At 43.4% G+C, this 20,830-nt stretch overlaps 2 protein-coding genes across 5 annotated transcripts; both read left to right on the plus strand.

Moving 5' to 3' along the window:
• Window positions 1–1,976: 1,976 nt before the first annotated feature.
• On the plus strand, window positions 1,977–5,097 carry trmt2b (tRNA methyltransferase 2 homolog B). The gene is made up of 2 exons (XM_037782461.1): window positions 1,977–3,040; window positions 4,163–5,097. Exons 1-2 carry the CDS (start codon window positions 2,192–2,194, stop codon window positions 4,784–4,786), a joined length of 1,473 nt encoding a protein of 490 aa, XP_037638389.1. The 5' UTR covers window positions 1,977–2,191; the 3' UTR covers window positions 4,787–5,097.
• Window positions 5,098–6,768: 1,671 nt separating this feature from the next.
• scdb (stearoyl-CoA desaturase b) lies at window positions 6,769–19,101 on the plus strand. 4 transcript variants are annotated; one of them, XR_005208548.1, is made up of 7 exons: window positions 6,769–6,919; window positions 8,143–8,390; window positions 9,373–9,503; window positions 10,260–10,465; window positions 11,613–11,845; window positions 17,308–17,573; window positions 18,723–19,101. XR_005208548.1 is itself a non-coding variant. In XM_037782462.1 (6 exons), exons 2-6 carry the CDS (start codon window positions 8,156–8,158, stop codon window positions 17,505–17,507), a joined length of 1,005 nt encoding a protein of 334 aa, XP_037638390.1. In that variant the 5' UTR covers window positions 6,769–6,919; window positions 8,143–8,155; the 3' UTR covers window positions 17,508–19,101. The 4 variants fall into 4 exon arrangements, 3 of the variants coding, with proteins under 3 accessions (XP_037638390.1, XP_037638392.1, XP_037638391.1); XM_037782462.1 differs by having other exon boundaries at window positions 17,308–19,101; XM_037782464.1 differs by lacking the exon at window positions 6,769–6,919 and adding an exon at window positions 7,331–7,349 and having other exon boundaries at window positions 17,308–19,101.
• Window positions 19,102–20,830: the final 1,729 nt, after the last annotated feature.

Below are 20,830 nucleotides of genomic sequence, written 5' to 3' on the forward strand. Positions count from 1 at the left end.
TAGCCCATCTGCTTCAAGTTGGACGTGTTGTGCGTTCAGAGATGGTATTCTGCATACCTTGGTTGTAACGAGTGGTTATTTGAGTTACTGTTGCCTTTCTATCATCTCCAACCACTCTGCCCATTCTCCTCTGACCTCTGACATCAACAAGGCATTTTCGTCCACACAACTGCCGCTCACTGGATATTTTCTCTTTTTTGGACCATTCTCTGTAAACCATAGAGATGGTTGTGCGTGAAAATCCCAGTAGATCAGCAGTTTTTGAAATACTCAGACCAGCCTGTCTGGCACCAACAACCATGCCACGTTCAAAGTCACTTAAATCCCCTTTCTTCCCCATTCTGATGCTCGGTTTGAACTTCAGAAAGTCGTCTTCACCACGTCTAGATGCCTAAATGCATTGAGTTGCTGCCATGTGATTGGCTGATTAGCTATTTGTGTTAACAAGCAATTGAACAGGTGTGCCTAATAAAGTGGCCGGTGAGTGATTATTTCAGCTGCTTAGCAGTAATGTTAGCTGACCAGACAGAGGTCTCTCCATGAATCACTGCTGATCCTAGTGTTGGCTTTTCCTGCTGAAGCAGGAAGAGAAACGTTATCATGTCCAACCGGGTGCTGGTGTCTCCCTCCGGCAACCGGTCAGAGACGATAACGTTTCTCGCTGCGGAGCCCCGTCAATTCACAAGAAACGGAAAACCTCTGTTGGTCTGGAGGAGCTGCAGCAGTTATTTCTGCACAAACGTCCACTGTACATTCACTAGATATTCTCAGAGCTAAACTAACTCTTCTGCAGTGTATAGTGTGCGCGCATACATGTGAAGAGGTGGAGCGAGACAGCGAGAACGCGCATGGTGTGTGAGTGAAGGCAAGCACGCAGAGGAGCAGAGTACAGCAGAGACTGCAAGAAGTTACAACCAGTCCTTTTAAGTGAACGATAATGGTACGTGTCCACAGGCTCCGTCATTTCCACACTCCCCATTCATTGTCTGTATAAGCAGCCGTGCAATGCATTCTGGTAGCGTGGCGTCGCGATTCGAGAGACGGAGCGTCACGACGCCCGCTCCTCATTTGAATAAAGTTGAGGGCTAGTCTCCTTTATGCAAATCACGGGCGTCCGACGCGACTCGCCGCCTTTATAAAATAAAGACAGATTCAGCGACTGCATGGCTTATTTCTCGCCTCAAATGTTTTCAGAAACATATTTTGGTGAACTATTTTCGTGAAATAAGAGAAGAAAGTTTCCAAACGAGCCTCCATACTGTTTCCGGTTTGAAAGCTGGGAGCAGCAGCCCACGGCGGGAAAGTGTTCGTCCAATCAGGTGGGGACAGCCTTGTGTCTAGGACAGCCCATCAAGTGTCCGATGTTGGGAAGCGTCGCGTCCCCTCGCGATAAAAAACGCCCCTGTGGACACGTACTATAAGAGCCGGCTCCATTCGAGAGCATTTTTTCTTTTCTTTTTTGTTTAATTAATTAATTCCGCGCCACGGGCACTCCATTGCACTGACTGTGACTGAATGTTGTGTTAATAACGATCGTGCGACCAATCAGGTGATGACAGACAAGGATCATACCATCAAGCAAGGGAGGGGCGGGGGTGCGCGGCAAGCTGACGGTCTACAGGTACAGAGCAGAAGGGAGAGGAGGAGAGAAAGAGAGAGAGGAGTGCGGTGCGCGAATAGCAGACAAGATGAGTGACAGTCGGAAACGAAGCAGCATGGAAAATTATGGTATTCAGGAAATGATACGGTTTAGTATAATTATATTGAATAATTTAAGTGATATATGTGCACACATACTAATCATAGGTCAAAACAGTGCTTAATTTGGTGGAATTATAAAAGGCAGAAGTGGTAAAATGAAGAACCGTTTGGGAGCCGAAAGAGCCGGCTCTTCTTGGTGAGCTGAGCCAAATGATCTGGTTCACTCAAAAGAGCCGGAATTCCCATCACTAGTAAAGAAACTATCTGGCTCGTAAATAATACGTCACAACAGTTCCACAGTTGAGCAGAGCAGCATGTACTTCACACACACGGCAGATAATAGGCTTTTAAACTCTGATACTTACAGTCAGTGGTGTTTAATTTATATAATTTTTTATATCTAGCTGTATATCTGTCTTTGTGACACTAGCTGACATTTGCAGCACCCTCAGCAGTAATAATAGCTAGCCAGCCTTGTTTGAATGTCAGCATGGCTCTGGCAGCTGCACACAGCAGGTCAGTCATATTTGTCAAACGCAAGATTCTGTATACTTTGAGGAAAACCTGTCTGTTTTTGTCAACTAATGACACTATAATAGCCGGCCAGAGTAAACCACCATCAAAAAAACAGTGGAAAAGTCACAAGAAACCTCCCAGGACTGCTCATCTGTCCTGGGAGGAGAGGCTGGCTGATGTGGTCACTCCTCTGTGGAGGATGAGTTATGATGAGCAACTTGAGCTCAAGCAAAAACATCAGGAAAAGATACTGTCTGAGCTCTCCAGGCATCTTTCAGGTAACTTACAACCTGTCAGAAGCAAACCCAGTTTCCCCGTGATGCCTATTCTGCCATCCCCAGTTAGGGATGGCTACAGGAACAAGTCTACATTTTCTGTTAACAAAGGTGTGGATGAGAATCCAAAGACAGTTGGATTTTATGTAGGCACAAGCAGGAAGGGGAACATCGTCTGCGTCAACGGAGACCACCTGCTCAACATGCCGGAGAAGCACAAACTGGTAGCCAGATGTTATCAGGATTTCATCCGCCTCTCTTCCCTGGAGCCCTGCCTGCTGTTCCACACTGGGGGTCACTGGAGAGAGGTCACGGTGAGGACCAACGCAGAGGGACGCACCATGGCTATTGTGTACTTCCACCCACAGACACTCACCCCAGAGGAGGTGGCAGTCCATAAGGATGACCTGGTGGAGTACTTCATGCGGGGGCCTGGATCAGTCTGTCAGCTGGACTCACTGTTTTTCCAGGAGAGCACCATGACTCGTTGCACTCATGAGGAATCCCCCTACCAGCTCCTACATGGTCAGCCACACATATACGAGAAGGTAATATACACACCAGCAGGACAGAGAGGATCTGTTATGGACTTCACATAGCATACAGAACATTGCAGCATTGTGACTTTATAATATTGTGTCCAACTGCAGCAGACAATGTTAAAGTATTGTTTGATAATAATTGTTGGTACATTTTTGTCTTGATACAAATCCAGGTGCAAAATAGCTTTTTACACATGCCAGTCTCACGTGTTTTTAAGATGGTGATACTTTTATTCTGTTGCTAATTTCATGTTTGCATTAAATCGCATTATCCTTGCGAAAGACACTGGGAGAAAATATTTCCCAAAATCAGCCAATTATCAGCAGAAAAATTAACACTGTACCAGAGCACTCCAGTAATTCAATATTAGACTTCCATAAATTCGCAGGACTTGCCAGAGACAAATCTTCAAAACCAATGGTCAAAATTGATCCGGCACAGACCAGGATATCCTGAAATATATTAGCAACTATGGGTCGAGTTCCAGAAACACTGGATCCTACAGTTCCCATAATGCAAAGTGATCATCTTTCGTTAGACCCTCTTCACCTGGTAAATGGACTTTTATATAGCGCTTTTCTAGTCTTCCAACCACTCAAATCGCTTTACACTAGATGTCAGTATTCACCCATACACTGATGTCAGAGGCTACTAAGGGGCCAACTTTGCCCATCAGGATCTAATCTAAATACTCGTTCACACACCGATGGCTATGCCTTCGGGAGCAATTCTTTGGGTTAAGTGTCTTGCTCAAGGACACATCGACATGTGACCCGAAATAGCCGGGGATCAAACCACCGACCTTCCGATTGGTGGACAACCTGCTCTACCCTCTGAGCCACAGCTGCCCCCAGTACATGCCTATGTCTTTCAAACTCCACATGCTGTTTGTAATGCAGGCTTTCTGGTCCAGATTATTACTCTCTAAACTCAAGCCAAGATTACTCATAAAAATGTACACAACTCGTATACTATTATTCAACTATAATATAACACAGCCTGTGTTCAACAAGACATCTGTATGTAAATTTGGCGGTGTCCCCATAAGTAGCTACTGAATTTGGGATGATAATAGACATGTATGAATACATTATGTTTTTTAATTGCTGTTGTTTTGTCATTCACAGGTGCTGGGCTTCAAATTCCGCATCTCTGCCGATGCCTTTTTCCAGGTGAACCAGGCAGCTGCTGAGGTGCTGTACAGCACAGTGAGACATCTGTGCGTCCCAAACTGTGAGGAAGGTGGAGAGAGAACAAAAGTCGGTGGTACTCTCCTAGATGTGTGCTGTGGGACAGGTGCCATCGGCATTACCGTCTCTCCCAGAGTGGACAGAATCATCGGTATAGAGCTTATAGAGCAGGCAGTGGAAGATGCCAGACACAACGCAGCTCTCAATAACGTACTGAACTGTGAGTTTATCCCTGGCAAGGCAGAGGTGGCACTTCCTGGCCTAATGTCTCAGTTGAGCTCCGCGGGTGGAGGCTTTGTAGCAGCTGTGGTAAACCCTGCTCGAGCCGGCCTGCACCACAAAGTGGTCCGAGCTTTACGGAACCAACCTGCCATCCGCAGGTTGGTCTATGTCTCCTGTAAACCAGATGGGGAGGCTATGAGAAACTTCAGGGAGCTGTGTTGTGCACCTGACCCGCAGAGGAAACTCACAGGAGAGGCGTTTTCTCCAACTCTGGCTGTGCCTGTGGACATGTTCCCACATACTCCTCATTGTGAAGTGGTGCTACTTTTTGAGAGGTAGCAGGTGCTTTTTGTGCAGAGGTGCCCTTCAATAACTCTGGTTGCTTTAGAAAGCTAGTGGGGCGACATCACAATGGATATTTACAAAATGGAGAGGATAACAGCATATGTTAACCATAAACTGGAATTATTTGTGTCACGCTGGGACAACTGGGTCACCTATGTGGCACCCCACAGGCCAGATTTTATTTTTACAAATCTATGATTGTATGATAATGAAAAGATCGCTCCCTATTTGTTCATACTGTTGTTTTCAATGTTTGTTTTTATGTGTATAAAATCTTAAAATACAGCACTTTAATAAAAAAAAAAGCTAATGGGGCATTGAATAATGATGTACTGTGTGCTAAATGATAATGGATTATCACACACATGGTTCACCCACGCAGGTGTTTTTCACGTATTTGCTGGATTAGACCTCCTTTTAGTACTTTGTTTTAGGGCTTCAACAAATGGTTATTTTTTTTTATAATTTATTAATCTGTCAATTTAAAATATCAAAAAACAGAGTTCAAGGTGATGCTTCCAAGTTGTTTGTTTTGCCCAACCAACAGTCCAAAACTCATATATTCAATTTACAATGATAGAGAATGAGTGGCAGATCCTCACATTTGAGAAGTTGGAGCCAATTTTCTGTAGATTGATTAATGTGCAGATTTTGCTGTGCATTTAGACAACTTATACCTTAATTAATCGTGTTAGTTCATGGAGTTCGGTGACCTCACTTAATACCTTTAACATGTGGTTCTATTGCTCTGACAGATTGTGCTTTACTACGGAAGATGGACAGGTGTTATTGAGTCAATGCATCTCTTACACAGTGTTTATCTATTATTATAAGCTTCACAAAGTTAACATTTGCTGCAGGGCTATCACATTGGATTTTATTATATTGTGTTAAATGTTCATATTATTGCGTCCACCTCTTGTCCTAGTGCTTCTCTTCGTCTGCCCTGCAGTAGCTGTATTTGTCCAGCAGGTAGTGCCATTACAACTTCTTCAGAGCCATCCTTTGAGGGAAGTTCCCATTCATTCCAAAGGTCAATGACATGAAAGTACAGTATGAGTGTACCAGACTTTCTTACTGAAGGGTTATCATCGTTTATGTGAGGTCATACATTGGGACAGGACAGCCTTGGGCTTTATCAGTTGAGTAATGGGATGATGATGCAGCAGAAAGACTGGAAACATGAACTTTTTTTACCCCCACAACACTGCCAGCACTGCCAGGGTGCCTGGGTATAAGATAAGATATGCCTTTATTAGTTCCGCAGTGGGGAAATTTGCAATATATCAATGAGCTCATTATTCTCATATTTTACTAATTTCTTCTTCTTCTGTTCTGGCTAATTTGATCAATTAACCAAAATCATGTGCTTGAGAAAAGCAAGTTAAAAAGTCTGTTACGTATTATAATCACATTTTAGCTGCAAAATTTCACACAACGCTTCTCATTTTCAGTAAGACCTTTTCTGTCTTTTCTATATATCTTTGACTGTTGGTGTCAACATTTGAGAAAAAAATCTTTTTAATGTACTCTACTGGAAAAAATGTACTGTATATACCAAAAAGTTGGGATATTTTTGGTCCACAACCATGTCAGACTAGACTAGTTTTGAAATTGTTAACTGAAGCTTGCAAAACTGCAAAATTGCATTGGAAGTGCACAGTGTCTGTGCTTGTTTGGAGAGAAAAAGACACGCCACAGGGCCCAACAGTGCACAGTCATGTGAATGCAAATTTATTGTTGGCCACATGTCAGACTGAGACATTGCTGCATGACATCATGGTGGCAGACTAGGTGACATCTCCCAATGTTTCATCTGATTAAAAGAGTCACATTAAGATCAAAGGGGTTGATTTGAACGATTGGGCAATGGGCATCATATGATAAGACTTTCAGATGGTGAAAAAAAAACAGTGGGTGGTAAAAACAAGCCAATAGGATACTCAGAGCATGTGGCATCAATTACATCATCGACCAATTGCTTTAAAAAGACCTCAGAGAATATGCAATAGGAGGACTTCAGTAACCAGGGATAGAGGCACCAAATAACACGCCTTTACCTTTTCATCTGTTACCCCCGTCTGCACATCCCCCTGCAGCTTCACAGTGAGCAGAGAGAGCAACACGGTGAGTAGACTCAACCCGAGCAGACATTTAAAGTCAAACCAATAGATTTTAATGGATATTTTGAGCGGTATTTGAATAGTGGCGTCGCTGCTATTCTGACTGGGTGTTTCGTTTTAATGAGTGACCGTGTTAACTGGTGACTTTCAGCACAAATGTAGTCCGTGGTTGTCCTAGTAACTTACGTAAACGGTTGATAACAAGCACACAAGTATGTATTTAAAATTGACTAAAGTACAAATTGAAGGCTTTTACGAGGGTGTTCGTGTTTTCAACAGCTGTCGTCACTATGAGCAACCACGAGGCACCAGTTAACACGGTCACTCCTTAAACCGAAACACCGGGCAGATGTTCATTTAACGACTGTTTGCTGCTCTAACTTCTGTTTAACACATCCGCAACGTTATATAACGCCACCACGTCTTGCGTTCATGTAAGAACTTTATTTTTTTGTTGTCGTTAAATTAAGAAAAAAATGACGTGGCATCGTGCCCAGTTGTATAACTACTAAGCTAACTAACGGCTAAAACTAGCTAGCACTGCTGCTAGGTTACCAGTCCGACCGTTAGCTTACCAGTACAACCGTTAGCCACCAGAAAAGTAACGTTGCTACCGGAAGTGGTTATATCTTCTAGTGCAGTATTGTGGTATTAACCTAAAGTTACACTTTTCCCCAAGTGGGTGCACACAGTGGCAGTGACATAACATGTTAATAAGTGTTTGTGCAGTGGATGAGGAGTGTTTTAATGTGTTTAAACAGGTTAAAACAGTAACATATGACACTAACAGGAGGGGCACACACAACCGGTGAAAAGTAGTAACCAGGGAAACATGAGTTAAGTCGGTGGCGACATATCATCATAATCACAGCTGGGCTGTTTCTATGGGTTATATATGGCGGTGGGAAGTGGTATAACTTCTTACATACTGGTTTATAAGAGCCAAGACAACAAGTAGAGCAGCAGAGGCATACTGAGAACCAACAGTGCCATTCAGATCATACTAGAAGAGGAAGGGAGACACGGTTTCAGCCACTCTGCTCTGTGGGCGCTGCTGTAGAGTCAAACCGCAGACTGCTGCATGTACACTGCCAGCCGCCGTACCTTCCTCTCTCTCTCTCTCTGCATCCCGCCGTACGCATTTAACTGAGCAACATCTCTCTCTCTCTATCTCTCTCTCCCTCTCTTTTCTTCCCTTTGCTGCGCACACCGCTGCTGCTGTTACAGAACAGCAAGAAAAATGACCGCCACGGAAACCAGGACTCTTCACGTTGACAAGCAACAGATCGGAGATGCCATGGCAGAAACCTCGACGGTGGAGGATGTTTTTGACGACACCTATAAAGAGAAAGAGGGTCCCAAACCACCGAGGATGCTAGTGTGGAGAAATATCATCCTGATGTCCGTCCTACACCTCGGTGCTCTCTATGGACTGGTCCTCCTTCCCTCTGTGTCCCTTCCAACTCTTGCATGGAGTGAGTATTATACTGTAGCAGCATTTTGTTGTGTTTTTCTCCTCCCTGTTGGGCCCTACAGTGAAGCGACCAGAATGTGCTGATGTTGTGTGATCACTGCTAACTACAATACATACAGCCTGAGGGGGCCTATGGGAGTAATGGTGAATGAGTCACCCTGGCCTTGTCATTTCCATTTTTTACACATCCATCCACATCTGTTTCTTTAAGAGCACAAACCTGTGGCTGATTTGTTTGTGGCTTGATGGGGATGTGTCACATGTCTCAAATTTAGAGGTATTTTTGAATCCCAGTGATAATAGACACACTGTTAGCTGAATAATTGTAATGTATGCAAGCATATATGTTGACTATTGAAGGCATGACATGAATTCATGTGTGCTGTGGCTGATTTGTTTGTGGCTTTGCTGGGATGTGTTGCATGTCTGAAATAAGAGGTATTTTTGAATCCCACTGATAATAGACAAACTAATAATTGTAATGTATGCAGCATATATGTTGACTATTGAAGGCATGACTCGAATTCCTGAACAGTCTCAACTTTGTTTCCACTCTGGCCGCTGCATAATTTTCCCCTCTCTTTGCAATGCTGAGCTGCATATTATTTCACCGGGGAAGACAAAGCACAATTCACCATTCCCATAGACATCCCATTGTGAGCTGTGTGGCACCAACAACAGAATGCTCTTTGCCAGTCAGAAGCCCCCGGGTCTCAAATCCTGGGTAGTCTTGTCTGGGCTTCACATAGAAACACATTCAGCAGTTTTAGAACAACAAACGTGTGAGGGCAGACCTGCGTGCTACCACTGTCCCATCTCCCCCCACACATAGATGACTTTTCCTCTGAACAAAGAGGCCAGGGTGTGATGGAAAGAACATGGTGTCCCAGTGACACTGCTCTCATGGGTATAAAATTAATCTCAGTGTAAGTGGTGACAGTTTCCCCTAAGATGTCTGTCCTTTCCACCTCTCTTCCTTCCAGGTGTGGTGTGCTACTTCATCAGTGCTCTCGGTGTGACTGCCGGTGCACACAGATTATGGAGCCACAGAACCTACAAGGCGTCTTTTCCCCTGCGAGTCTTCCTCGCTTTAGCCAACTCCATGGCCTTTCAGGTAAAACACGAACCAATGTCAATACAAAATATGTTACGCCTTTATTGATCCCCAGAGGGGACAGTTGGTTGCTGCAGCAGTACAAAATATTCCATACGTATTGCCATGTATTCCTTGGCAGCTGCTACTTCAACTTTAAGTCACTCAAAAATGTGTTTTGCTTATTGCCCTTTGCCTGTGATGTTTGAGCTTCACTGTGCAAAATTATGTGTGTGAGTTTGACTTTAAAAGGCTGTTTCAAATTCTTCTGCTGAAGGGGGGAAAAGTTTCCTTGTGGTCACCTTAAATCTGAGTTTAACACATGGATGTACAACTAGTTTGGAAGCCAATCGTGATTTTCAATATGCAACTTAAACTTTAAAGTGTGATGTGGAAACTTGAGAAGGAGTAGATATCATTTTGACATTTTTTTTTTTTTAACACTCATCAATCAGGCAATTGGAGGAAAAACAAATAAACACAAAGTATTATTAAAAAAATATTTATTATTCATAAAACACGCCTGGAAGGGACTTAAACTATCTTAATATTCATCACATTTTCTTACAGCATTTACTAGAAAAAATAAGGTGGCATTTCTATGGTTTTCAAATAATTGTGTATGAATTCAGTAAAGTTGTGTAATCTGAGTGATATGCATTTATTGTTTTGTTACCGCTGTTATCTCTGACCTTAATCTGCTGATCTGAAAACACCCGTGCATATCTATGCGTGCTTCACGTAATCCTCCCTGTCTCTGCCTGTCTCCGTGAGCAGAATGACGTATTCGAGTGGGCGAGGGACCACCGTGTCCACCACAAGTTCTCCGAGACGGACGCAGACCCCCACAACGCCACACGGGGGTTCTTCTTCGCCCACATCGGCTGGCTGATGGTTCGCAAACATCCCGACGTCATCGAAAAGGGCAAAAAACTGGAGCTGTCGGACCTGAAGGCAGATAAAGTGGTCATGTTTCAGAGACGGTGAGCAAACGTTACCCAGAGTTGTTTAGGGGTTTACTGCTGCTGTTCTTGTCAAATGTGTCTCTCTGAAAGGAGCTCAAAGATGCAGACTAAACTGATCCTAGTCAGCCAGAATGAGAGTCATCAAAACTTCATTTGTATTCCACACCAATCTTGTTTCCTGTGCAGCTATTTTTCATTAGCAAAATATGTTGTTTGGGTGGAAAAGGAAATTCCACCTGGATTATGATGGGACATTCCTGAACTCATCTGCAAAAATGAACACTAGCTACATTATTTTTCTGCAGCGTATCAGACAAAATACAAACCTGTCTGTACTTTTAATGTGGATACCCATTTTAAATATCTTTATTTTGCAACCAATTTGCTAGATTTCATAATAAAAATGTCAAAACTGACTATTAGTCTGAGACAGACCATGAACCTGCACCATCTGGTGTCAAAGGCACAACGCTAACACTCATTCATCACCTTGTACTTCACACCTTTGCTACCCAAAGGGATATATGAATGTCACACTACTTCCTGCATTAACACTGAATATATCGCTAAGGCAGAATAGATGCATATAAATGTGTTTTGCAGGGTTCGTTTTATGTCAGGTTATTACGTAATTATCCCTCTGGGCCAATCTGTACAGGATGTTTTAGTCTGGGTTATATTGACCACGATAACACTTGATATCCTTGATCTACTGATAAGGGATGCTTTTTGGACCAGGGATCAAATCACTGCTTGCCCCCGTAGTATCCACTGCCAACATATCTACCCTGTTGGACTCAGTCCCAGATTTTCACTTCTGCTCTAAGGCAAAGGGGGGGGTCAATCTTGATAATATGTTTTTAATTACCCTCATAACAAAGTACGGTTACATATGTGGCCTTTATTGCACCCTTTACTCTGACATCGGTACAGATTCTAGCAATCAAATTGTCAAAATCAAACCCATGAGATGTAATATTTATTTTAACCTTGTAGTGTATTGTGGGATTATATAGTGTATTTAATCCCACAATATGCTAGGAGACAAAACATGTCTGTGTTACATCATTTAAAAATCAGTTTTATTTAATTTCTCCTCATATTGAATTATGACCAGGTGAGAAAAAAGGATCTATATGAGATTAAGTTTGTTCTTGTATTTCAGGCACTACAAGCTCTCTGTGCTGATGCTTTGCTTCTTCGTGCCCATGTTTGTGCCCTGGTACTTCTGGGGTGAATCCTTGAGCGTGGGATACTTTGTCCCCGGACTCCTGAGATACGCTGTGGTGCTCAACGCCACCTGGCTGGTCAACAGCGCTGCGCACATATGGGGCAACAGGCCTTATGACAAGACCATTAACCCGAGGGAAAACCCACTGGTTGCTTTCAGTGCCATAGGTAAGGAAACAGCCTGATCATTATTCACTATTATTGGTCCTACACATGACGTCACCCATTGGTTTGTGGAGTGCAGTTTTGAGGCCTCGAGTTCGGTATTTTGGCCATCGCCATTTCGTTTTTTTTTGCAACCAGAAGTGACACGAGAGGGTGGAGCGAAGTACAACCGAACGCTGAATAAGACAGCGTTTAGGCGACCAAAATGTTATAATCAAATTACATGAACTGAAAACATGCTGTCAAAGGGTTAAAGTTCTAAGATGGAAACATGGTCACTCTCAGACCGGACAACGCTGTGGTAGTGACCTAGGTAGCCACGCCCTAAAGCATTGCTTTATCATCTATTTGACTCTAAATGGGACCATAATTTACTAAATGAACATCATGCTGTATTGAAGAAGACTTGAAACTAGCGATTGAGACCATAAACTCATGTTTACAATGTTTACTGAGGTAATAAATCAAGTGAGAAGTAGGCTCATTTTCTCATAGACTTCTTGTCGCGGGGTTCTATGTCAAAACTCCGTGCAACATGAAAAACACTGGCATAGTCGGAAAACGTTGTATTAATCCCTTTTTATTATGCCGGCCTCCCAAAGTGCAATCATTGCTTACTATTTACAAAAAGTGAAAAATAGAAAATAAGCTATGTACAAAACATCAAATAGTACTGAAAATCGAGTTCCTCAATAACTCCATGATTTCTTTCAGAATAGGCAAAAACAATCCAAAAATACAATCTATATTTTACCTTCCTGAGTGTGACCTTCTCTGTCAACACTTCAAGATCAGACTCACCTCAGCTGGCCAAGATGACCCCCTTACACAGAAAAATAACAATTAACATTATTTTTCATCATAGAAGATATTTATAGTCCCTTTAACCTAGGCATATTTTACATTTAAATGATATACCTCTGTCTAAACATTCCCCCCCAACCAAAACAAGTTAATTTGCAACATAATCACAATTCCAAATAATAAACATACTTAAACTGATCACATGATCTCAAAAACGCTCGAGGGCACCCTTTATAACGGGGGGATTTGTTACGGCCCTGTTTGCTCGTCAATCCCATGAATGGGACATGACAGGATGGACACGCAGCGTTTCAGCAATTGGTGAGTGAGAATAATGTTTGTGTAAATATATGCGTATAGGAAACAGCAGAACAATCAAGTGTGCACCTTTGGTCGCACTACTGATAAACAGTTTAGGGGAGAGGGATATGTCGCGATGTGTTTTATCTACGGAGTGAATCAGGAAGGGAGCGGAGAAATGTTTGGCGTGTGTGTGTGTGTGTGTGTGCCTGCGGCGCAGCGGAGAAATGTTGGTGTGTGTGGCCTGAGGTGATGTGTGTGCACTGCCCACAGTCAGTAACGGCTACTCCGTCACATCATCCCCCTCCTCCCGGAGGTTGGCGATGTGCGGCAACCTGGAAAGGTAATCTGCCACCACATTGGCCTTGCCGGATCGATGTCGGATGGAGAACTTGAAGGGCTGCAGTGAGAGGTACCATCGAGTCAGGCGGCTGTTGTGATCCTTCATGGTGTTTATCCAGGTGAGAGCCCGATGGTCAGTTTCCAGGTCAAACTCTCGTCCAAGCAAGTAGTAACGTAGGCTATCCAGTGCCCACTTGATGGCCAGGCCCTCTTTTTCCACAGTGGAATACCTGGTCTCATGTGGCTGCATCTTGCGGCTGAGGTACAAAATCGGGTGTTCGTCCCCAGGGTCCCCTTGGGCCAGGACTGCTCCAAGGCCGACTGCCGATGCGTCCACCTGTACCAGAAATCTTTTGTTGAAGTCTGGACTCTTGAGGACGGGAGAAGAACACAGGTGTTTTTTCAAGGTGCTGAAGGCTGTTTCACAGTCATCTGACCAAGTTACTGGGTTCCTGTGTTCGTTGCGGGTCAAAGCTGTGAGTGGGGCTGCAATGGTCGCGAACTGTGGCACGAATCGCCTGTACCACCCAATCAATCCCAGGAAGGACCGTACCTCCTTCTTGGTCCGTGGTCGAGGGCAGTTCTGGATAGCTTCCACCTTATCCACTTGTGGCCGTACCTCCCCTCGTCCCAACTGGTAACCAAGGTACCGTGTCTCCTCTCGCGCCCACTCACACTTGGAAAGGTTGAGTGTCAGCCCAGCCTTCTGGATCCTTCCCAGAACAAGCGATAGATGTTGGACATGCTCTACCCAGGTGTTGCTGAAGATCACCACATCATCCAGGTATGCAGCGCTGCAGTTGTCACAACCCTGGAGTACTCTGTTCATCAGTCTCTGGAAGGTGGCTGGTGCTCCGTGTAGTCCAAATGGCATCACTGTAAACTGGTAGAGTCCAGCTGGGGTTCGGAATGCCGTGTAGGGTCTGCTTGTCTCCTCCAGTGGCACCTGCCAATATCCCTTGCAGAGATCAAGGGTGGTGATGTACTTTGCAGCTCCGATCTTCTCCAGCAAGTCCTCGATTCTTGGCATGGGATAGGCGTCAAACTCGGAGATGGCATTGATCTTCCTGAAATCAATGCATATTCGGAGGGAGCCATCCTTCTTGAAGACGATGACCACCGGACTACACCACTCTGAGTTGGATGGTTCAATCACTCCAAGTTTCAACATCTCCTCCACCTCCTGCTGCAGTTTTCCCACCAGCTGCTGCGGAATACGGTAGGGACGTTGACGAATTGGTCGTCCATCTTTGAGGCGAATGACATGCTCCACTAGCGTTGTCTTCCCTGGGCTGGCAGCAAATAAGGACGGAGTCATCTTGAAGACCTGGAGGAGCCGTGCAACTTGTCCTGGTTCAAGATGTGCCAACACAGGAGCAGCTGGTGTATTAAGGGTCTCCAGTCCCATCTCCACCTCTTCTTCACTGTCGACCTTCCTTGCCATCAGAACCTCCCCTAGTACCTGGATCAACCGGTCCTTCCACTCTTTCAAGAGATTCACATGGTAGGTCTGCTTGGGTTTCTTCTTGTCTGGGTGATGGACCTCGTAAGTGACCGGACCCATTTTTCGGGTGATGAGGTACGGCCCTTGCCATTTTGCTAGGAGCTTGCTGTTGGATGAAGGGAGAAGCAGCAAAACTTTTTGGCCAGGCTGGAACTCACGGCGCTGGGCCTGTTGATCATACCAGGTCTTTTGGCTTTTCTGGGCCTCCCGCAGGTTAACCTCTGCCTCCTCCTGGTACCTTGCCAGCCGATCCCTCATCTCCAGCACAAACTGCACCACCCCTCTGTCGTCTTGCAAGGTGGAAGGTGTCTCCCAGCCTTTGCGGAGCAGATCCAAGGGTCCCTGTACCTCCCAGCCATAAAGCAGCTCGAATGGGGAGAAACCAGTTGATGCCTGGGGAACTTCACGATAGGCGAAGAGCAGGAATGGCAGCCAACGGTCCCAGTCCTTGCCAGTATCATCCACGAACTTCCGCAGCATATTCTTCAATGTCTGGTTGAACCTTTCAACCAGACCATCAGTCTGTGGGTGGTATGGCGTAGTTTTGATTGCTGAGATGCCCAGCTGCTTTTGGAAGAGCTGCATCAACCTGGAGGTGAAGTTCGTTCCCTGATCCGTCAGGATCTCATCAGGTATTCCCACTCTGGAGAACAGTTGCACCAACGCACGCAGCACAGCAGGAGCGGTGATCGTGCGCAGGGGAAAAGCCTCTGGGAAACGAGTAGCATAGTCACACACCACCAATATGTACTGATGTCCACCACTGCTTTTCACCAACGGGCCCACAATATCCATGGCAATCCTGCGGAATGGAGTGGAGATAACAGGTAGTGGCTGCAGAAAAGCTCGGTCAGACTTGCGGGCAATGCATGTTTTTTGACGTGTGTGTGTGTGTGTGTGTGTGTGTGTGTGTGTGTGTGTGTGTGTGTGTGTGTGTGTGTGTGTGTGTGTGTGTGTGTGTGTGTGTGTGTGTGTGTGTGTGTGTGTGTGTGTGTGTGTGTGTGTGTGTGTGTGTGTGTGTGTGCGGCGCAGCGGAGAAATGTTGGTGTGTGTGGCCTGAGGTGATGTGTGTGCGCTGCCCACAGTCAGTGACGGCTACTCCGTCACACTTCTATACAATCAGACTTCTTTTTGTAACCAGACTTGCAACCAATGCAAGTTTAATTTTTAGTTTCCGCATTGGCTTCACTTCTCAGACCCGGAGGTTGCCCGCTGGTCCTACAGTAATATGTTTCTACTGTATTGTGACTACATAGGCATTTTGTCTTATTTTGTTCCTTTACGTGCCTGAGGGATATTTAAATTTCATCACTAGTTAAAAGCTTCTCTTGTCAAGTCAACCACAGTCAAAGCTGATCCAGTCTGGCATCTGCAGTGGGACAGTTTGCTAATCCAGTAGCTGCTGATGTTTATTTTGTCCCAGCTGTGCCAGTTTTAACTTTGAACTTTAGAGGTGGTCGGCCTTCGAGCTGTGTATTTAGTCCGTTTTTTAGAGTTGGACAGTGTTGGGGTTGGTTTCAGTATCATTGTTTCCCACGAGTCAAGACTTTATTTGTGGTGACTGACACCGCGGGGGTGTGATGCTGAAAACAGCACCGAGCATTGTTAGCTACAAAACAGCATTAAACTCACAACCTAACTAGTGATTGCAGAAAGAATGCACAATTCTGGCAGACTTATTTTTGCTTTTGACTGTATTTCTATGCAGTCTTACCACATTTTATCTACCAAGTTTAAGAGCAAAATTACTTTTAGTTGTTGTACTGCTCCTAGCTGCATGCTGTCTACTAACTGTGAGAGCAAATGGAAAAAAATGTATCGGAAACAATTACGTTTTTTTTTTTAAAGTCACACCTTTTGTGTCATTTTAATTAGTTTTTCCATGTTACGCGGTTGTTCCTGCTGAACCCAGAGCAGCTATAGTAAACACATTCTGAGTAAAAGGAGTAGTAAAGACTGTAGCCACATGCTCTGGAAGCACTTTACACTCAAGTTCACATTTGAAAGTTTCTGATGATCCTGGATTGTTTACTACTGGGCACCAGAGGTTTGAATGACATATCCCAATTTATCCAACAAGTACAGAGTTCAGCCTGTCACTTTACCAGCAACATTATGACCTGTGTGGGTGACATAATTTTAAGCTTGTTGATTAGATGTTTTCCAGTGCAATGCCCCGTGGGATTCGTAGGTGTCATATCTCCTAAGGCTGCAGGCACACCCGCGCTGTTACCGTGACAACCAAGTCATAATGACAGACCAATTTAGCAAGTCTGATAGCTTGGTATTTGGTAGCTTGTAAATTACATTACATGATAGTCAACCTTTTCAAATCCAAAAATAGGTCCCCAATTCTCTCCACTTAGCATCAAATCACATTATCAGTCACATGCTGCCAATAGCTGTTTGTCACGGTGCTACAGTACAATCCTGTGATGTGTTCAAATGAGTGTAAATGTACCATATGATTGTTGACTTGCAGCAAAACACTCAAGTCTTTCTTTTTGCTTTTCAGGGGAAGGCTTCCACAACTACCATCACACATTCCCCTTTGACTATGCCACAAGTGAGTTTGGCATCAAGCTCAACTTCACCACCGCCTTTATAGACACCATGTGCTTCCTGGGATTGGCCAAGGACCCCAAGAGGGTGTCGAAGGAAATTATCAACGCACGCAGGCAGAGAACGGGCGACGGCAGCTACAAAAGTGGCTGAGTCACGCTAGCTACAAACTCCGCGACTGATACCGACGTGTCGAACCGAGACGGAACGTAGCAGCAGGTATAGCAGAATTTCAGTGGTGGTGGTTGGGGGGGGATGATTACCATGCTTCTGATTTATAAGTTAAACCTCCTCCTGAGACTAATATTGGCTTTAAAGAGTTGTAGATCCTTTCCATAAATTGTGTGGGTCTATTTTTTTAAGTTTTGAAGTGTCCTCACCGACTATTAGCCACAGCCAGCGACCTGGCTACATGTGCAAGCACAGCTTTTTCACCATAATATAATATATACAAAACAGGCACAAAGAGAATGAAAAAGGCCAATTGGGATTTTTTTTAAGTCTCTTTTTGGCAGCAGTAGGACAACCAGAAGAAGTCTGAGTGAGCGGTGTGTAAAAGCAGTAATGATTTTACTGTATATCTTATTTGTTGATGTGCTATTTATTAATAGTCTTTGGCACTTTGAAAGCTTTATTGAAACCTGTAACAGTGAGGTTTCTCTACAAGCAATATTGAGGGCCTTTCGCTCTAACTTCTGTCAGTACTGCTTTGTCTCATTCCACAGGGAGTGGAGTTTCATCTTGATTGTTGTTTGTCTATTTTAAGCTAAGGTTTTCTTTATTTTCGTAGTCTTAGGCTACTAAACCATAAGCTACCGTGTTCAAGGCGAACGCAAAGACAGTCAACACTCTTATTGAACTGTCCCCACTTATAACACCGGAATAACCCTGGGTGAATACAGTACAGATGTGTTATAGTTTGGGATGCTTCCTCACCCACTGTCTCCAACTGTATAAGAGGGGTTCTTAATGAGGATAAAGCTCTCTGGTGTGACGCAGTGAAGCCGCCTCAGATTCCTCCTCCGACTGAAACATGGAACCAGACTTCTCATTCTTAATCTGAAAAGAGATAATTATTTAAATTTATTTTTGCATTCTTTTGAAATGCACTCAAGAGATAACTTCTCCCTCAGATAAGGCCAATGAGGCATTTGTAGGAGGTGCATTTACCTTTTGTGCTGTGTGATATATATTATTGAAACATGTGTCAGGACTCTTGGACCCAAATGCCTTATGATGGTTGCACACCTGATTTAAAAAAAGGAAAAAAAAAAAAATTTAAAAAATGTAAAAGTGCAAGTTATGGATATAAGTTAGGGCTTAAATTTTCTGTTTAATAACAGTTGTTTAGTGTCTGTTTTTTTTAAGGAACACTTCAAAAATCTGAATCCCTTATTTATAATGAAAAAGAGGGACCATTCAACAAATCCTAAAAGAAAATGGGATACACAAAACAAATACTCTATAACAAGATCCAAACTTGTTATATCATTTAATAATAATGTTGTAATATTTGTCACATTTCCTCTTATACAGAGCAACACTTTTTTACAGTGTTAACTTCTTGAAGTTTGAATGCCTTAAAAAAATGGCACATTTTTTTTTTTCAACGAAAGTTTTTGCCCACTGTATATGTACCGTAAATAAACCAAATTTTCTACTTGTGACAAAATATGTTTTGCTGTTTTTTGTTGTAATCCTGTAATACTCCTTATTCTTGTACTGAATAAAAAAAAATATGTCCGTACCATTTCTGTTACATCCTTTATCAGTAGATATACTACAATAACAACAACAACCACTACTGATAATGTTAATTAATAGATTTACTATATGAACAATACCATAAAGAACTATTTAAAAGTGCTTTGCTATGTGTGCCGTAAAGAATAAAACAGAAGTCACTGTCAAAAATGATAGAAACGTGGTGCTTTTAGTTATTGAATGGGAAATGTAGGTTATAGGTTATCATAACTGAAATCTCTGTTGACAAAATATGCACTCTGACGTACAATATTTTCATATTTGAAATGTCAGAAGAGTCCATCAGTTTATATGTAAATTCATCACGTGCAAAGCTACTTTCATTGGGTATTATTTCATACACATAGTGCAGTATAGTGACATGGTATTTGACATGTTTGGAAAACCTTGGGATCTTTACTGACAGTCGTGTCCGTCTGCACGGTACGCTTTTCTATACTGATCCCGTGTGTCAGCCCAACTAGAGTTAAGAATCTCTGAAATGTATTTTTATCTTCATCTTGTCGCTCCTGTTGTTGGACCTGTTGTCTCCTGTGTAGGTACCCATACTGATACATGCTTTTTCACGCTTGGATCACTTGTCTCACCCACATCTGACATTGTTGCACTTCGTGACACCACACCGTACATATTTAAAATAGCTGCAGATATTGTTTGAACATTCCTGAAGGTCTGTAGATAGGCTACAGCTTTATGTGTCCACTCGTGCAAACAGCTCCTACAGCCTGATTGGGTGAGCAAAAGGAGGATTCCCTTCCTGGGGCTGTTAAATAAAGAGGATTTAGTGTGTGTTATAACACATATTTCAACCACTTGAGGGATCTGTGAACTTGCTCCCTCTGCTGGTGAATGGCTATATGGCAAGTCAAAGAAACAGCTAACAACTCTATCAGCTCTGTGTAAAAGCAGTAAATGTGATTTTTGCTTGTTGCATTTGGTGGTTTTGCCAGAAAATGCTGCAGTCTGCAACAGAGTGCAGCCACTAAGTCATTGTCCAAATGTAGCCTACTGTAGTGGTCCCACCACTGCTGATCTCTGTTGCCCCAACAGTGACATCAGCCCTCTGTCCATTGGCTGCTGACTGTCAGGCCATCCTCTCCACGGCATGTAACACCTCAGTGTTTAGTCACGCTGCCGGTCAGAACTCAGAAACCTCACTGTGGACAGTGCAACAACACACTTGGACTTGTTAACCGATGTAATGTTACTGCCAATGACCTTTTTTCAGGGGATATGATGTCACAATTCAGTAGACTTGAAATGATTCAGATATAAATGATGTAACGCATGCATATGTTCAGGACATACATGTTTTAATTCCCATCATCTCTAATTAGATGCACACATTCAGTATGCTCAAATGCGTGCAAAAGCTAGAAGTATCGCTATTTTCACATGTAGAGACAATTGTGGAAGTTTGTTGACACCTTGCTCTTGGGAAATGATTTATTGAGATTAGAACTGATCCCAATGCTTCGAAGCTTCTACCATTGCCACGGTAATCAACCTCCAAATCAGTATTCGAATGATTTGTTTTTTATAATAATAATGTATAAATCCTCAAATAGTCCATGAAATAAGTAATAATCCCACATCATTATTCATATTCAACATTAATTATAATTAGTTATTGTCAGACAGATATCGCTGTTTGTTATGTGTAGAGGTGTGTACAGTAGTGCGGCAACGGCACTGTCCTGGGCACTGAAACG

This window comes from Sebastes umbrosus, chromosome 10 (assembly GCF_015220745.1).
Source record: "Sebastes umbrosus isolate fSebUmb1 chromosome 10, fSebUmb1.pri, whole genome shotgun sequence".
Taxonomy (NCBI): Eukaryota; Metazoa; Chordata; class Actinopteri; order Perciformes; family Sebastidae; genus Sebastes; species Sebastes umbrosus.

Coding starts and splice junctions, on each gene's coding strand:
- trmt2b (XM_037782461.1), top strand. CDS start 2,192: ATGGCTCTGGCAGCTGCACACAGCAGGTCAGTCATATTTGTCAAACGC. Junction 3,041..4,162: donor AGCCACACATATACGAGAAG/GTAATATACACA, acceptor TGTCATTCACAG/GTGCTGGGCTTCAAATTCCG.
- scdb (XM_037782462.1), top strand. CDS start 8,156: ATGACCGCCACGGAAACCAGGACTCTTCACGTTGACAAGCAACAGATC. Junction 8,391..9,372: donor CCTTCCAACTCTTGCATGGA/GTGAGTATTATA, acceptor TCTTCCTTCCAG/GTGTGGTGTGCTACTTCATC. Junction 9,504..10,259: donor CCAACTCCATGGCCTTTCAG/GTAAAACACGAA, acceptor CTCCGTGAGCAG/AATGACGTATTCGAGTGGGC.